The 18,969-nt window shown below is 37.4% G+C and overlaps 1 protein-coding gene across 1 annotated transcript in view; it reads left to right on the forward strand.

The window, feature by feature from the left end:
* Positions 1–18,969, forward strand: part of Heatr5b (HEAT repeat containing 5B) — an 87,182-nt gene that overhangs the window by 3,801 nt on the left and 64,412 nt on the right. Inside the window, exons 3-13 of the mRNA XM_051177895.1 lie at positions 279–490; positions 1,192–1,300; positions 2,309–2,458; positions 6,051–6,222; positions 7,706–7,863; positions 9,359–9,608; positions 12,995–13,150; positions 13,720–13,970; positions 15,845–15,956; positions 17,111–17,263; positions 18,430–18,529. Coding sequence (XP_051033852.1) covers positions 279–490; positions 1,192–1,300; positions 2,309–2,458; positions 6,051–6,222; positions 7,706–7,863; positions 9,359–9,608; positions 12,995–13,150; positions 13,720–13,970; positions 15,845–15,956; positions 17,111–17,263; positions 18,430–18,529 — 1,823 coding nt within the window. The remainder of the gene's footprint in view (positions 1–278; positions 491–1,191; positions 1,301–2,308; positions 2,459–6,050; positions 6,223–7,705; positions 7,864–9,358; positions 9,609–12,994; positions 13,151–13,719; positions 13,971–15,844; positions 15,957–17,110; positions 17,264–18,429; positions 18,530–18,969) is intronic.

Genomic DNA, 18,969 nt, shown 5'->3' on the forward strand with positions numbered 1-18,969 from the left:
GCATGTGATTTAACTTCCTAAGTTGAACTGGAACTGTCTCACACAGTAATCACTTTTGTTGAAATCAAATTTTTGGACAGTGAAGGGAACTGGAGATTTAATCTAGGAAAGATTGGATCATTTCTTACTGAAGTTTTCATTTTTATAAAAGTCTTCATGTATGAGTTATGGTTAATCAATGCAGGTTTTAATTACTAGAGCATCATACATGTTAAGTATTTTTGACTAGAAAGTAATAAGGGTAAAAGAGGAAATGATTTTTTTTTTTTTAATAACAGACAGATGTAAAAGAAAAACAGAAAAAACTTGTTGAACAATTAACTGGATTAATAAGCAGCTCACCTGGACCACCCACTCGAAAATTGTTAGCTAAAAACCTTGCAGCCCTTTATAGCATTGGCGATACTTACACAGTTTTTCAAACACTAGATAAGTGTAACGACATCATCAGAAGCAAGGATGACACTACAGCCTACTTGCCAACAAAACTGTAAGTACACTTACAGGAATCCTTGCATTCTCTCTGACTTTTTCAAGGTGATTTTTGGGGCTACATATCATAAAGACCCCAGGTGGGTCCACCCTAAGGCATAGTACTGACAGGAAGTTCTAAGTAGATCTGAGGAGGGGGCTGGGCTCCTTCTTGTCCATCCCTCATGAGACTTTGGACACAGCTGGAAGGATTGGTATGGTATCAGCAGTAGTGTCTGAGATGGAAAGAAAAGAGTGAGGAAAATGTGGCAGGAATGGGTAAGATTAGTCTGCTAGGCAAGTCTAGCCAGTTAAAGAATGAAATGCCTTTGGAATCCAGACCTGCCTGCTCACTGATCTGCTTTATTTCACACAGAGGGGCAAAGTTGAATGGTTTAGGTAGAGACCATTTTGTTTACAAGTACTGGTGACTAAATTTAGTTGATTCTAAAATACAAATTAATTTTTGAAAATTGGAAACATGTAATGAATTGTTTAAAACTTTTGTATATTTGTGTGTGTGTGTGTGTGCATGTGCGTACACACACTACATTGTATGTATGGAGGTCAGAGAACAACTTGTGGGAGTTAGTCCTCTGTACCTTGTGGGTCCTGGAAATGGAACTCAGGTCATCAGGCTTGAAATCAAGTGCCTCTACCCACTGAGCCATCCTGTCAGCCCAGAAATTATGTTACTAACTAGTGAGACCGTTTTTACAGGGCAGCAGTGGCTTGTGTTGGAGCATTTTATGAGAAGATGGGAAGGATGTTAGGCAGTGCATTTCCAGAAACAGTGAACAATCTGTTGAAATCTCTGAAAAGTGCAGAGGTAAGTTTTGCAACAAGTATTTAATGCCTTGCTCAGGACATGTGTTATTAAAGATGGTTTGTTCTGTTACTATGATCCTCATGGTACTTAGCAGGAAAGTGATTTCATACTATCACATCTCCTTCCTTTTAATGTCTGTTTTCTTAATATTTGGAGGGGGGCTGCCACTGACTTTTGAATGAGTAAGTTTACCTGTTTTTTTTTTTTTTTTTTTTTTTTTTTACTTTGTTTTTCAATTGACATTTTAGTTTTTGTGTCACAGCTACTGTATCAGTTTCATTTGTATGCCATAATACATTGCTATACACTGTGCATTGTAGAACAACAGATGCTTTTGGCTTACAGTTCTGACACCTAGAAGTCAAGGGTCACAGCATCATACTTCCTCCACAGGCTCCTGGGGAGAACTGTACCTTCTTTCCTAGAATTAATGGTTGTCAGAAGCTCTGGCAGCTGGTGGTCCCAGCTGTGGACCACCTACTCCAGTATGACATCATCTTTATTTGTTTTTATCTGCTGTTGTCTTGCTTGCAGTCATAGTCACAAGTAAATATGTTTAAGACTTACATTTGTTTCTGAAGGGGACAGAGTTCAAAACTAATAATGATGTCAAGTGAAATTGTTCTGTGTTGTCAGTTTGGCTATAGATCCCTTGTCAACTTCAGATAAATGGAATGTAGACTAAGCTCAAGACTAGGGCATACTTTTTTTTATGTGTATGCTTGGACTAAATTCAGAGCATAGCACACACTGGGCAAGTGCTCTGTCTCTGAGCCATGTCCCCAGCTTGCAATCTCATTTTCTTGTCCAGGACAACTAACTTCTCAGATGATATCAGTACTTATTCTTACATTCCAGATACTTTGTAGCATTCTCAATCCACTGCTTTTCCTAACTGTCACAATTTGGATATAAGATAATTAGGCCCCAAGAATTGTTATATCTCAGTGTATTCTTATTAAATATGGAGTTTATTTGATTTAAAGTTTGCCTCACATTCATGTGCAGTCTCAAGGACGAAGTGAAATCTTAATGAGTCTGCAGAAGGTGCTGACTGGATTGGGGGGTGCAGCAGCTTCCTCTCACCGTGACATTTACAAGAATGCTCGATCCCTCCTAACTGACAGGTCGATGGCTGTCCGATGTGCAGTGGCCAAGGTTAGTACCCAGCCAGTTTGCAGTGTTGCCTCTTATGGTGCTTGCTCTTAAACAGTTAATATTTTTCTCTTGAAGTTCTTAAATTATGAGCACTTTTTGGTTTGTTTTCATATGTTAGTTATGTTTTCTAGAATTATATATAAAGAGGAGCATATATATGTACTTTTGTGTGGCTGTGTGGCCTCTTTCATGAGAGTGCAGTTATTTTCAGATTTAATGTATGTCCATGTTTCAGTAGCTCATACCATTCATTCTATTATTTCACTGTATATATGTTCCACTTTTTTTGTTTTTTTATGTAGCTTTGGCTATTACCAAAAAAAAACTTTTTGGGAACATCTGTATGCAGTTTTTTGTTTTTTGCAGACCTGCATTTTTATTTAAGTCAATATGTTTTATTTAGAATGATTAAGAGTTATGTTTAACTTTTTAAGAAACTGCCCTTTTCCTCAAGTATTTATATAGGTTTAAATTTCTGCCTTTCTGCTTTTAATATTTCTAGTCCTCCGCATCTTTACCATTATTTGCTAATTACAATTTTTGTTTTAGTTATTCTAATAGATGTGATTGAGGATCTAATGATCTTAACCTGCATTTCTCTAATGGTCAATGTTAAGCATATTTTCTGGTGTTTATTAATTTCCATTAAGAAACATGTATTTCTTTTTTTTTTATGCATATAGAGTATTTTTTATTTAATTTTATATAACAAAGTCCAATTAAATGAAAACAAACATTTATACACAATATTTGGGAATTTGGGCGTCGTTCTTTCCAAACTACTTCCTGCTGGTAAGGGGCGCTGTCTTGGGGGATTCGAAGAAGATTCAGATATCCTAGCTGTAGTCTGTAGGGCTGTTTTGTCCAGCTGTTTGGAATGTAGGATCAGCTTGTACTCTGTTTCAGGCGGTCTGGCGTGATCAAACCACATTAGTCTGGAAGGAATCCACATCTTTTCATTTTCTGTGGAAACAAAAATAGAAATACTTTTCCCCAGTAACTTGTTCTTCAACTTAAATTTTGGAGTCAAAGCGTTTTTTTTTTTTTTTTTTTTTTTTTTATTTTACATGTCGATCCCAGTTCCCTCTCCCTCCCTCCCTCCCTCCCCCCAAGCCCTCCCTTCCTCCTTCCCTCCCTTTTGCCCTCTCTACCCTCTCCCATGCACTCTAAACACCCTCCCCTCCCAACCCCCCACCACAATACAATATGTAGGGGAATGCCATCCAGTTGGGGTCATGTAGATCTGGCAGGTCCTGTGAAGTAGGGACTAGGGCTTCTCTCTTATCTCTAGAATAAGGCAGTTATCCCTCCATGGGGGATATGTTTGCAAAGTCCTTTTGTGCACCAGGGATACATCCTGGCTCCACTGTCTGAGGTCTCTTAGACTGCTCAGACCTTCTGGCTGAGACCCATATTCAGGGGGGTCCGAGTCAGACCCCTGTTGGCTTCCCAGCTATCAGTCTAGTGGCCCTTCGCTCCTCCTTGTAGAAACATGTATTTCAATAGTGCCTGTTGCTTCAAATTTCTCTTATTACTGAGTTCTGAGAGTGCTTTGTAGACAGTTCATATATTCTTTACCTAAGACATAATTTACAAATATTTTCTTGAAGTGTGTGAGCTGACTTAAGGGAGGGTTTTTGATTTGCTTTTGCCTTGCGGTTTTAAAATACAGTCTATCATGGTCGAAAGATGACAGTAGGACTAATGTGAGGCTGCTGTTCACATCTGGGTAGTCCAGGGGACAGCAAGAGGACAGAAAACAGTGTTAGGCTATACTTAAGCACCCTAGCCCCCACCATGACCCACTTCTTTAGCTAAGCCTCACCTAAAGGTGCCACAGCCTTCCAAAAGCATGGGCCTATATATGCAACTTTGCTACAGTCTCTTGGTAGCAATACCTTGCAAAATATAAGACAGTAGCACTTTGGACGTTGATATTGTCATAATCCACCAGTCTTCAGTTTCCCCAATTTTAATTGTATTTACTTTTTTAGCATCTATGGAAATGATCATAAGAATTTTATTTGTTAGGTTGCTAATGTAGATCATACTGATTAATTTTAGAATTTTAACTAATTGTATTTCTAGGATAAACTTTACTTGGTTATGATATGTTACTCTTTTCATTTGTTTCGTTTTAATTTGAGACTCACTGTGTAATTCTAGCCTGGCTTTGAACTTGAAATCTTCATACCTAAACCTCCCTAGTACTAGGAGTGTTATCCTTTTTGGATATTGTTGAATTCGAGTGGTGAAATGCTTGTATGGTGTTTTTATATTTTTGCCCCTGAGGGATGTTAGTGTACAGTTTTCTTTCTCTTTTTAAAAACATTTATTTATTTTTATTTTATATGTATGAGTTTTTGCCTGTGTGTGTGTACCGTATGCATGCCTGGTACGTGTGGAAGAACAGCAGTTTCCTGGAACTGGAGTTACAGGTCGTTGTTACCCACCAAGTAGGTGGTGATAACTGACCCTGGGTCCTCTATAAGGGTGTTAAGTGATCTTTTAGCACTGAGGCATCTCTTCAGTCCCACGTTTTTCTTCTCAGAATGTCTTTATGAGGTGTCAGGACCTGACAGAATCTGACTTTATGGAATAATTGAGAAAGTTTTATAATGAGTAAGGTTTTTCTGCCTGCCGCCACTCTTGTCCTGCCGCCGCGCCAGCCCCAATTAACACACAGAGACTCTGTATTTGATATAACTCTGTTGGCCCGTTACTAGTTTCTTATCGACTAGCTCTGTCTTAAGTATTAACCCATTTCTATGTATTTCCACCTGGTCTTACCAGGGAGAGGCGGCTGGCGGTTCTTCCTTCTCCAGACTCTCCATTTTGGCTCCTCCTTACTACTTCCTATTTCCTCCTTGTCTCCTAGTCCCTCCTATCTTCCTTTCCTATTGGCCAACAGTGCTTTATTCATTAACCAGTCTGAGAAATATATACAGAATGACATCTCCCATCAAAGTTTTCTAGAAGAGTTTATATAGAATTAACACTTTTTTTTTCATAGCATGTGGTTGAATTAATCATAAGATTTTAAACTACAAAGTCAAATTTGGGAATATATATTACTTAGGTTACTTATTATGTGTTGAGTGATTTTTATTTCTCTCCTTAATTTTGGTAATTTATGTCTTTTTTTTTCTTTTCCTTGATCAATTAGATAGATATCAGATTAATTGGTGACTTTGACTTCATGTCTATTATCTTTTTGGGGTTTGCTGGTCCTGTAGCTCAGGGATAGAGTGCTTGCTTTATGAGTATGAAGCCTCAGCTTGGTTTCAATTCCCAACACTACATAGGGGGAAAACCCAAACAACCAGTGAGCCAAGATTGTATTTCTTTTTTCAAGATTGCTGATTTCCTTTCTATCTTCACTTCCATATTTTGCTTAGGTGTTTTTTGTTTTTTGTTTTCCTTAAAGGGACTTTCTTTTATTGCCTAATATTTAGTTTTGAAAGCCGTTCATATGTTTTGTTCAGTTCTTTGTATATTTCTGGGAGCAAGCATAAATTTGGTTGTGTTACTTCATCTGTGGACACAGAAGTTATAAAATGTAATTTACCCTTTGCCTTGTTTTTAATTACAGTGTCTCCTGGAACTACAGAATGAAGCTGTGTTCATGTGGACTGCTGAACTAGAAAATATAGCTACCCTCTGCTTTAAGGCCCTGGAAAATTCAAATTATGGGGTACGGGTCGCAGTATCTAAACTTCTAGGAACAGTCATGGCTACAGCATTGATGCCGAAACAGGCAACAGGTATTGTTGGCTAATGCTGCATTAAGACCATTGAGGTATTTGAAGCCTCATGGAGGCCACTTCAAAAAGATTTAAATTGTTAGATATTATCTTCATCAAATGAAAGAACCTAAATGACATGAATAAATTTTTTTTTTTTTTTTTTTTTTTTTTTTTTTTGGGCAATAATAGCATACATGTTAACACTGAGCAAAATTTTGGCACCTTGCAAGTAGGGTTTCTGAAATCCTACAGGAATAATGTTTAGAGTGCAGAAGTCTGGCATCTTCTGTGCTTTTAGTCTCTGATATATAGAACTGCATTTATGCCACAGTGCTAATGTTAAGTTTTTCTTGAATGTTACAGAGCAGTGTTGGGGCAGCACTGATTGCTTAGTGACTTTGTTGCTTCACTGTTGCACTGTCTTGGGAATGGTTGTGACCAATGGGACAAACAATGCAGCAGGAGCTAAGTGACTCCAGCCCTACTGTTGTTCCCACCTTACTCAATAATTAGATGTGATAGGTGTATACCCTGGCCTTGTAGTTATGGACAGTGTGAGATATGGTTGTTCATCTTTAGTGATAATTTTTTCATTATATGATACTAGTGAGGTAACATGTTTAAATGCTATATAAAACCTTTACTTAGAATTTATTTAACAATCAAAAAAGCTCTATGAATTCCAAGTGTCACTGTCACTGTCATTTTATAAGTGAGGAAATTGAGGCTTATAGAGATTGTATAACTTGTGTTCTGTTGTTAGGCATGAAACTAAAACCCAGGTACTCAGTTCTGAGCCTATGTATGTAAACATGAGCTTTGCATCTCCACAGAATCTGTATAAGGGTTGTGTTTGCTGCTGTGTGTGAGAGGATTTCATTACATGCGATTTGATACCTGGAGTTTAATGCATTGGTAGCTACTATGTGGGTTCTTTTGGGAGCTGGAGAGAGAGCTCAGTGGTTAAAAGTACTTGCTACTCTTTCCATGGGCCTGATTTCTTCTCCAGTACCCACACTGGGCAACTTATAACCACCTAGAACTCCATTTCCAGGGGATCTGATGCCCTCTTCTATCCTCTGTATGTGTCTGCACACAAGGCATGTACATAGGAAAAAACATATACTTACACATAAATAAAGTTTAAATTTAGTCTTTAGGGAAAAACAAAAACAAAAATGTTCTCTATATCCTTATTTTGTCAGCAATTGCTGACATGGGTGGCTGGTGTCGCTTCTGGACTGCACACACCCAGTCATCATCATTATGCTGCTTACATAGACTTAGCGAGTTGCCTTATTTCCCAGCTCTTTCCATTGAGCATTTTTTGTTTATTTTGCTTCAAAAATAAATTCAAGTTTTTTTTATAAGTTACTGACCTTTTATGTATTATAATACTCTAAAAATTAATTCCTTGAAAACTTAAGCTAGAATATTGAAAATGTTAGTAATTCTGTTTTGGAAACTCATTTGCTCTTAAACTTACTTTTCTTTCTTAAAGTCATGCGTCAGAACGTGAAGCGAGCAACATTTGATGAGGTTTTAGAGCTCATGGCCACAGGGTTTCTACGTGGAGGGTCAGGTTTCCTAAAGAGTGGTGGAGAAATGTTGAAAGTTGGAGGCTCTGTTAATCGTGAAGTGAGAGTTGGAGTGACACAGGTTTGTAATATATATGTGGGAGCAAATTCTGTTCAGACCATTTTGTGGAAGACTGTCAGCATGCAAGGAAATTTTAATATTGTCTGGTGTCTTTAAAAAAATTTAACCAGTGAATGGATTAGTTCAGATTCCAAATTTCATCCTATGCTTGTAAGAAAAGGTCGATTGTCTTTTTTTCTTTTCTGTTCCCTCTGAGGTGTGGGACCCTTGGTTTTGAATCCCAGGGCCTTATGCATGCTAGGCAAATAAGTTCCCTGCTAGTTGAGCTCCAGCCTAAAAGTTAAATTCTTGATGTATATATAAGTCTACTTCTACTCTGTATATATAAATACCTTTAAAAAAAAACCTCAGATTTCATTTCACAACACATTATAAAGTAAGTTTTGTCTAACATGATAGTGCACACTAGAGACTGAGACAGGCCAATCCTTAGTTCAAGGTCAGCCTAGGCTTCATGGTAGATACTTTGTTTCAAAAAATAAAAACATGAAATATAATAAAAGTGAAATCAGAAGCATAAAGTCCTTAAAAATAATAAAGTAAGTTGGTTTTTTTCAGGACTCTATTTAGACATTAGTAATTTAGGCTTTTAGATTGTAATGTTCTCTGTATACCTTGTGACTAAAAGTATCTGATTTATACTTGAATTAGATTTGTCAGTGACTAATCTCTGATGGAATTATAAGATGAAATATGACTTGGAATTTTAATTTCAAAATAGTAACTAATGGTTACTGATCTAATAACATCTGGTAAAATGACATGTTCATACTCCTAGTCAAAATCACCTCAATGGAGCCTTGTCCCTGAAACAGATGTGAAATGAAAGCCAGGGGTTTATCTTGGGGAAGTCACCGGCAGGTACACTGTAGCGCTTGGTGTTCATTTGGAATGTTAATTTCTATTTCTGTGACTTATTACCTTGCTGATCCTGAATCAATTTAGCTTTCCTTTCCACCCTCAGCACACTCACTTTATGTTCCTTGTGGGTGGCTTTGAGAATCTTTTGTGTTGGTTTTGGCTTGGATTTTAGATGTAGCATCTCACTCTGTGGCCCAGGCTGGCCTGAAACTCTGTTGCACAGGCTGCCCTTGGATTTGAGGTGATCCCCTTAAATACTGAGATTACAGGCATGTAATACCATGCCTGCCTCTTTTCAATAATTGTTTTGTTCAATACAGGAATGGTGGCACATGTCCTAGTAAAGGCAGGTGGGTTTTTGTGAGTATAAGCCTGGTCCACACAGTGTGTTCCAGGCCAGCTAGGGCTCCACAATGAGACCCTGCCTCACAAACAAACAGAAAAAACAAAAACAAAAAAAGAATTGTTTCATTCAAAGATCCTATTAGTAATTCCTGTGGCAGAAGCCTTAGAAGGATGTGAAATTTCACTTTGCTATGTTTTAATCTCAAGTCTAACTTCTTTTTGTGCTGCCATGATTGTTTCTGTTCATTTGCCCAGAGATGTCTAAGGCTGTGTCTTAATGTGTTTGTAGGCGTATGTGGTTTTTGTGACAACGTTGGGTGGGCAGTGGCTGGAGCGTAGCTTTGCCACATTTTTGTCACACGTGCTTGATCTGGTTTCCCACCCTCGAGCAACACAAACACATGTGGATGCTGTATACTCAAGGCGCTGTGTTTCCTTCATCCTGAGGGCCACCGTGGGCAGTCTGTTGGGTGAGAAAGCCCAGATTGCAGCTGCCAAGGACATCTGTCAGGCCATCGGAAAACAAATGAGAGCAGTGGGTGAGTGAAAACCAGGTAATGGTGTGTGCTGCTGGTGACCCTAGCCATTTAATTTACTTCCCCTCCCTTTTCTGCTTCCTTGCCTTCCTCCCTTTCTGTTTTTGGATGGGGTCTCATGTGTAATGGGCTGGCTTCAAATTTGCAGTTTTCCTCTCTCAGTCTTGTAAGTGCTAGGATTTTTATTCATAATTAAAAATTAACATCTCCGATTGATTTGTATCTTTTGAGACTTTTTTTTTCACAGCAACTTAATACATTTTAAACTAGATTAACTCATTTAATGAGTGAATGTCTTGCCTGAAAATACATATGTGCGTGACATGCATGCCTGGTGCATGTGGATGTTAGAAGTTACAGATGGACTTTGAGTTATAGATACTGGTGAACCACCATGTGGGTACTGGGCAAACCTAGAATCTGTGCTCTAACCCCTAAGCCATTGCTCCAGTCCCTCAGAGTCATTGTTATTGAATACTTTAAAAAAAAATACTAAAACAGCATATAATTGTATTGAAACCAAGTGTTAAAAATGAGTGGTATGTTGGTAAGATTTGGGTTTTGGTTTTATTGCTTGTGCCTATACTACTTTTAAGTTTCCCAGAATGCACTGGCATATTGTTTTTATATTTGTGAGATTATCTGTTGTCATTTTTCTACTTGAAACCTTTTTATGTAAATATGTTTTTTTTTTTTTTTTTTGGCTGTTTTTATTTCACTTCTCTAATAGGCTGAATCTGAAGACTTACAAAGCATAGTTATAGATACCTATCCCTTGCAGGATATATTGTGAACATTCAATAATTCAAAATAAATTTCTTTTTTTTTTTGTTTTTTGTTTTTTAAGACAGGGTTTCTTTGTATAGCTCTGTATAGCTTGTTTTTTTTTTTTTTTTTTTTTTTTTTTTCTTTTCTTTTTCTTTAAGACAAGATTTCTCTTTGGCTTTGGAGCCTGTCCTGGAACTAGCTCTTATAGACCAGGCTGGTCTTGAACTCATAGAGATTCATCTGCCTCTGCCTCCTAAGTGCTGGGATTAAAAAAGGCATGCACCACCACTGCCCAGCTCAATAATTCAACAATTTAAGATATCAGTTTTTAGATAAAATTTTATTTGACCCATAAAACTGTATTTATTATTTTGGAATCAGTGTGACACTTTAGTCATGCTCAGATGTGGCTTGTTTGCCACATGTGAACCATGTCTGCTGGAAACACTAGGTGCATCCTCTCTCCTAGCTATTGTGTAGTTCACAATTGTCTCTACCTAAACAGTTACATTCTTGTGCTACAGGACTTTAAAACTTACTCTGCCTACTCAACTGTAGCCCTGAAAAAAGATCCTTTCCAGAAGGGGTCATTTCATAAATAGTGTTTTGACATATCTGAGCAATAACAAGGGTTAAATTAGTAACATAAAATTCTTGCCTTTGTGGAGTGTGTAATTTGCTTAGTAGACCAAAGTAAGGCAAAGTATAAATTGTATAAAACTATTTAGTTTTACCACCAATGGAAATAGATACTAATTTTTAATGAGGCAAATTATATTGCTCCAGGAGATCTTTAAAATAAATTAAGAATATAACTAAATATAATTAGTATATATAATCATTTAATTGTCTTATAAAATTAACAAAATAAGTGTAAAGTTTGGTTGTGGTCTTGTCTTTTTTGTTTTTTGTTCTTTTTTTTTTTATTTGTTTTTTTTTTTTTTTTTTTTTTTTTTGTTTTTTTTTTTTTTTTTTTTTTTTTTTGAGACAGGGTTTCTCTGTGGCTTTGGTGTCTGTCCTGGAACTAGCTCTTGTAGACCAGGTTGGTCTTGAACTCACAGAAATCCGCCTGCCTCTGCCTCCCAAGTGCTGGGATTAAAAAAGGCATGTGCCACTACCACCTGATTGTTTTTGTCATTTTAATAGCTTAATAAACTCTTTTAGTGAATAGTGGTAACTGAAAATTATTAATGAAAGGGTTTTTGAATTATTGAGATATTTGTTCTTAGATATACCTAAGTATATACATACTCTATCCTGTATTCATAACTGGGAAAAAAATCACATGTTGCTTCAAGTTTTTCTGTGTCAGCAGCCTTGTGTTAGTGGTTGGTATGACCAGGCAAGCCAGCTGTAGTACCTGAAAGTTGGAGTTGATGCACCTTCTAGTCCAGAGGTGCCCACAAGGAAAGAGGGATCAATTATCATTCTGTAGTCTGTATCTTTATTATCAGTCCATAGTGAATGAAAAATGACAACATTTTACTGTCGTTGAAGGATTTTTAACTTTATGGCTACAGATATGACTGTTTGACCATAAAAATCCAAATTAATGAATTAAATAACATGATTGTATCAGGGATTTATGAACCAGACTGTATTCTCAATTAATAGTTTGTCAAGGCATGTTTAGTTGTCTCACATGGAATACATTTTAATTCTAATGGCTAGTAAAAGGCTTTAGGAAGAGGCATGAAAGCAAGTGGGAACAGAGAGGAGCATTCAGTAAATTCTGAACTCACTTCCTTTTGGATCTACTTTCTTGTCAGCAATTTGTGGCCTCCTCCAGTATATTGCAGCACTTGGAGCAGCAGTAATGATAATAATTAACAATGATAGCTGTTTGTGCTCACTGAATGTGTTCTGTAGCAGTTAATTCTATATATGTATTGTTAACCTAAGGTTAGTAAAAAACCAGCACCTTTGAGACAGTGAAGGAACTTCCTTTACAGATTAGCAACTTGTCACATCAACATTGAATAGCATGTCCCGTCACAGAGCTTATTTGAAGTTGCTATTAGAACAGAAGTCTTTTGCCTCAAAATCTGCTTTTGTTGGTGATTTATTTGTTTGTGTTTGTTTTCTGTGGGGTTAGAGGTTGAACCCAATACCTCAAGCATACAAGGCAAGTCCTTTATTACTGAGGTATATCCCTGTCTCTGTGTCTGCTTTTGTAAAACATCATGGATTCCTGTTCCTCCTAAGTTGTATTATTGGAAGCATCAAATATATACAGTATGTATTTTAGCATTGTTGTGAATCTATTCAACAGTGTTGTAATATCAAGTCAGGGATGGCAAGATAGCTCAGCAGTTTTAGGTGTGTGACACTAACTTGATGACCTGAGTTCAGTCCCTAGAACAGATGGCAGGAGAGAACCAATTCTAGCAAGTTGTTCTGTGACTTCCACATGTGGGCTGTGGCTCACACATATTCCTGCTCCTAAAAATGTTTAAAGCTAACTCAGTCAGTATTAGTTATATAAGTTTGCCACTAAGAAATAACTGTATGGTTTTTAATATGTAGGAATCAAATGGTATGAAAAAGAATATAAATCACGTGGATTAAAAGATAATTACAACTCATTTCACTCTCCCTCAATACCTGATTTTGTGTTTCAGAAGCTGTAGTCAATGATACAAGTAATGAGAACAAATCTGGAGCAGCAGACATTGCAGCAAGTCAGCACGTCATGGTCTGTGCCCTCCAGGAGCTTGGGAGCCTGGTGCAAAGCCTGAATGCCACTGCCTCTCCTCTAATTCAGGAAGCATCCATAGGTGCAACATACAGGGCTTGCTGGGATGTTTCAGAATGTAGTTGGGATTGGTATTTAACTCGTAGTAACTTATCATCGTGACTAGCAGATCATTGGGTTTTGTTTAAATTAATCTCCACAGTGATTGGAATATTGAATTAAATATGAAAGTTTTAAGAGACAAATTAACTGTGAGAAAGGTTTCTAATTCACCAGAATTTGCTGAAGACAATATAATTTTATAGCTACTCCATTTATTTACTTTTTGGAGGAGGATCTATGTAGCTCTGTCACAGAACTCAGTATGTAAACCAGGATGTCCGCAAACTCAATGATCTGCTTGCCGCTGATTCCCAAATGGTGAGGTTACAGGCATGAACTACCACTCCCAACTTCATCTTTTATATTTCACTGGATGTAATTATTTTCTTTGCATGATATGTTCCTTTAAAGTACCCCACTGTTTATGAACTACATATGAGCCTCTTGGCAAAGCTAGGCAACGGTGAGATTACAAGAATTGATATTTTGATTATTATACTGAAATAGTTTTCTTCAGTGAGGACTAATGTTTTGAGATTTTCTTTCTAGGACTTTTGGAGATTGTGACATCCGTGCTTCTTCACCCAAGCATGGCTGCTCGGCTTGCTGCTGCATGGTGTCTGCGTTGTGTGGCGGTGGCATTGCCCTTCCAGGTGACACCATTTCTAGATAGGTGTGCAGAACGGCTCAACAACCTCAAGACTTCACCAGAAGCTGTTAGTGGATACAGTTTTGCAATGGCTGCTTTGTTGGGTGGAGTGCACCAGTGTCCTTTGGGCATCCCTCATGCTAAAGGAAAGGTATGACAGAAGTCTGCATGCTGGCTGGTGCACTTTAGTTGCTATTGGAGCTCTGCTGTCTTTAGTGCTGATCCAGGCAATCAGACCACAACTGGAAATCAGACCACAACTGGAAATGTAAACTATGGTTAATAGATCCTAACTGAAACTGGATAGTTAGTCCTCCTAGGAACAATAGGTTTTATCTGTGTATAATATATTATAATTTCTTTTAGAAGAAAAACAACTATGTAATGATCAACTAAAACTCAGAACCTTTACATCTTTTTTTTTTTTTTTTTTTTTTTTTTGAGAGAGAGAGAGAAGGGGGAATGCATGCATGAATGTTGCTTGAGCTCCAGTGTTCAAGCAATTCTCTGTCTGCCTCCTGAGTAACTAGGCTATAGTTAGGTGCCACTGTGCCTGGTGTTCTTTCAGTTTTCAAAAATACACATATTATATTGATGTGTCTGAAAGTGGCAGAGAATAATCTATTGCCATATTTAGTATTTGACAATAATTAGAAATTAAATTTTAATAAGCTATTACCATTCTTTCTAGTGTATATTTCTATCATAGTACATACTCTGTACTATGTTTTCTATGTTATATATATGTGTGTGTGTGTATATATATATATATATATATATATATAGCATTAACTACTATCATACATGCTATATATGTATGTGTATACTATAAATCATAGTACATACACTATAGTACATATTCTATGTAGTATACTGATATATACATGGTTTATACTATCATATACTGTATATATACATAGTATATAATACTATCTTACTTGATATTATATACATAACATAGTACATAATACTGTCCTATTTGCTAGTAATCTTAAGTGTGTGTAAAAATCATTTGCAGCTTAACTTGGGCAGGTACAGTCTTTGGTTTTAAGTTTTAAGTTCTCCTTTTCTCTGGCACATTAGGCTGCTCTCCAACTACTGCTTGAGGATTTGAGACTTTGTCATCTTTGGATTGTTTTCTCATTGTTTTTCCCTCCTTGTACTGTCCTGTTTCCTGTGTTCCTTACATTTCACTTTGTTTGGTGGTCCTCAGGGGACACCTGATACTCAGAATAGAATACGATGTTCTGTCTGATTGACAGAAAATTGGGGCTCATAATCTGTGGTCTGCCTCTTCATTCTGAATTCCCTCTGTTCTGTTCAGATTAAGCCTCCTGGTCTTTCCCTCACCCTTTTAGCTTTCAGGCCTTTCTTATGGTAAAATTTCTTACTTGCTCTATAAAACTTCGGCCTATTTTTTGATAGGCCCAGGTTCAACCTTCTTTCTGAATTCTTACCAAACCACTTGGTCTATGTTATCTTTTCCTGTGCTGACCATTACTACTCAATACTATACTATTTTATTGTTTAATCATATGCTCCATTCTCCCTGAATCTGAGATATCTAGTCTCTATGCTCTGTAAGATTAGCTTAAAGGCAGGTACATCACAGCAGTTCAACAAGTTGTTCAATATAGTACCAACAATATAATATAGTACCAACAAATAATATAATTTATTAAGTGGTTACCTAGGTTTGCCCCATTTCTAGTCTTGAATTAGAATATTCAATCCTGGCAAAAGTGACATTTCTGTTTTACCAAGGTGGGAACTAAGGCAAAGATGTTGTTCACCTTAGGAAGCCAGTCAGTAGTGGGGTCAGGATGGAACCAGGCAGTCTGGCTCCAGAGATTACTTCACCCAGCACAGTTAAGGTTCCCAGGAGCTAACCATGTTGGAACAGAGTAGCTTTCTATCAGGCTGCTTTGGAACTATGCTAGCAAGAGCTGGAAGGGACAGCCCATTTTTAGTAGCATATACAAGCTGTCTGTTTTGTTATTGCTTATTCATCGACTTCTCTTGCAGATGGTAGTCAGTATTGCTGAGGACCTGTTACGGACTGCTGCCCAAAACAGCAGGCTGTCTCTACAGCGCACCCAAGCTGGCTGGCTTCTACTTGGAGCACTCATGACTTTAGGTATAAGCATCTTGGCTGACTCTGTAGCTGAGGTTAAAAATAATAAAGGCGTATTATCTATTATTCAGGAGTAAATATCTCTTTTTAGTAATTCCTTCTTTATTTAAACTTTTCTAAAGTATCACCTTTCCCAAAAGAATAGTCATTGTCTATTTAAAGAGCTTAGAGTTGTTGAAGGAAACAGACTATGAAGGAAAAAGTGGACTGCCTGAGTGGAGTCATGGTTTTAATAGTGGAGAAGTCCCATTTCTGTGATTGTGGTGGTGCTGCTTGGGGGAGTACTTATGTGCTTGTTTTCCTGAGCGCTGTGATAAATCTTAGGTACAAAGTTTAGCCATGTGCATAGAACAGAATTACATAATACAGTGATGACTAGAGTAACTTCTTAGTTCACTTGCTTCCACAAAGTGTGTGTGTGTGTGTATGTGTATATGCTAAGAAGTTGTCCACTGTTTTAAAGTCTGTCCATTGGGCATTATATTGACCTGTTTTCTAAAGAAAATAAAGTGGTAACCCTTTTCCAGAAGTTTATGTTAAGTATGTTAATGGTACATTTAAATGGATTTCTTAGAAATGGAAATATCATGTTTCTCCATGTAGCTAATCTCACACTGCCCACAAGTGGAGGAGCATGTACATGTATGTGTGAGAGTAGGTGTATGTGTTCATATTCACATGTGTTTGTGGGAAATTTCTCAGCAAATATTATTATGGATAATATGGAGCACATTATTCTGAATGTATTCAAGGAAAATTGTAATATCATCTTGTATACATGGATACTAAAATACTTTTAAAGTAACTTTTATTGTGTCTTGGTACTTATTTATTTTATGCACTGCATAAAAGCCTTCTGAAAGTTAATTTTAAACATAAAAAAATAAAGTGAAATGATAGAGGTATTGGGAAAGTCTCTGCTTTTGTTCTGTTTTGTTTGTTTGGTTTTTGTTTTTGTTTTAGTGTTTTTGTTGAAATAGGATTTCATGGTAGCCCTGGTAGCTGATGCTTGACTTGTCTGTGGATTCTCCAGCCTCTACATTCCATGTGTTCTGGCTATAGGCCTGCATCATCACACCCAGTGGAACTCACTTTCTTTGACTTCTGTTTTTGTCTATGTTATAATTGCAGTTTTGTGTCTTCGTTTTCTTCCTTAGGACCATCTGTTGTTCGATACCATCTACCCAAGATGTTGCTGTTGTGGCGAAATGTGTTCCCCCGTTCCTTAAAGGAACTGGAGGCAGAGAAGGCCCGGGGAGACTCTTTTACTTGGCAGGTGACGCTGGAAGGCCGTGCTGGAGCTTTATGTGGTAAGAACTGAAAAATCATACTTTCAGAATATTCTTAGATTACTATTTAGTGATGTTTTTGTCACTAAAGTACTTGTAAGTGATGGAAATCACATTTAAATTTTTATTTTAATATCTTTTGTTGTATATGTGAATGCTTAGATTACAGAGACTTTATAAAGAACTTCAGTTTGCTCCTAATAGCAAACCATCCTCACAACAGTATCTAACTGTTGCTATTGTGCAGTAAAAATGGAGCCAAGACCTGGGAGGTGTAGTGACAGTGTCAGGTCAGGAGCTGGGACCCATGCTCCTTTATTTTCAGTAATTGTAGTCACATCTATTGGTGTTGGAAGCACCACATCCTACATCAAATGTCCAGCAGAGAAACAGAAACTCATCTGCTGACTGAATCTGCCTATCTTGCATTATAAAAACACTTCTTTTGGTATCATTTTCCAGTATACAGATATTTCTGCTTGTTCAAACATTAGCATTCCAAAAAAAGGTAATACAGTGAGTTTTTCTGAGTGTCAGCAAGTTCCAGGAAAAGCTCAAGTGCTATTCATTTAGGAATAGAATTGCAATGGGCCTCTCTCTCCTACTTAGTTTCTTCTGGAACAGCCGGAGAGAGACACGTCAGGGTTAGGTGGCCAGGTGGGAGTGCCAGTGTGCTTCTACATATTTGAGGCATGCTTGGGCATAGTATTTTGCTAAAGGATAAGGAAAGAAATTCTTTCTCTGTGGGCCATCTGTTTACTCCTGTCCAGCCTTTAACCTTCTTTCTTTGTAGTCATCTGAATCCCAACTCAAAATCTCCCTAACATAGTTTCCTCCCTTCATTTCTAGTTTCCATTCTTCTGATAGTTTTTTATATGGAGTTGTTCTTGCCTTTTCTTTTGGTTTGATATGGCTTCTCAACCTTCTATTTTATAGTAATTGAGAACTGTAGATGTCTTGTTCTGTTTTGTTTTTAATTTTTGAGACAGGGATTTTCTGTGTAGGACCAGGCTGGCCTTGAACTCACAGAGATTCACCTGTCTCTGCCTCTCAAATGCTGGGATTAAAGGTGTGGGCCACCACTGCCCAGCCAGAGAACAGTAGATGTTTTTACCATTACTGTAATGCTTAAAGTTTTTTTTAGGCTCATGAAGATTTCTCTCAGTCTTTAAAAATTTTTTCTCTAGCCATGAGGAGTTTTGTTGCACATTGTCCGGAGCTCTTAACTGAGGATGCAATTAGGAAATTAATGACTCCTATTGAATGTGCCATGACCATGATGTCACAGTAAGTAAACAATTTGGATGAGGTTGACATCTTGCATGTATTTGTGGTGTGTGCATGTATGTATGCATGTTCACATGTACATATGTATGGAGGCCAGTGGTTAATATAGAATGTCTTCCTCAGTCACTCTTCACCTTATACATTGAGGCCAGGATTCTCTCTTGAACCCAGGGCTCACCAATGCTGTTAGTCTTGCTCACAAGCTTGCTCTGAGGGTCCTCTGCCTTCTAAGTGCTGGCATTTCAGGTGGGCCATTGTGCCCACCCAGCATGAAGTGTGTACTGAATGATTCAAGGTCTGATTCTCACAGACAACTTATTTTATATATTAATCAATAAAAATGTAATTAGCAATTTTGTACTTCTCAGTTTATATAGAAAGCATCTAAACTTTATTTTGTAAAGTGAATTTAAAAGTTGTATGAATGATGTGGTTTAAAA

The sequence above is a fragment of the Phodopus roborovskii genome, unplaced genomic scaffold (assembly GCF_943737965.1).
Source record: "Phodopus roborovskii unplaced genomic scaffold, PHOROB, whole genome shotgun sequence".
NCBI classification, from domain to species: domain Eukaryota; kingdom Metazoa; phylum Chordata; class Mammalia; order Rodentia; family Cricetidae; genus Phodopus; species Phodopus roborovskii.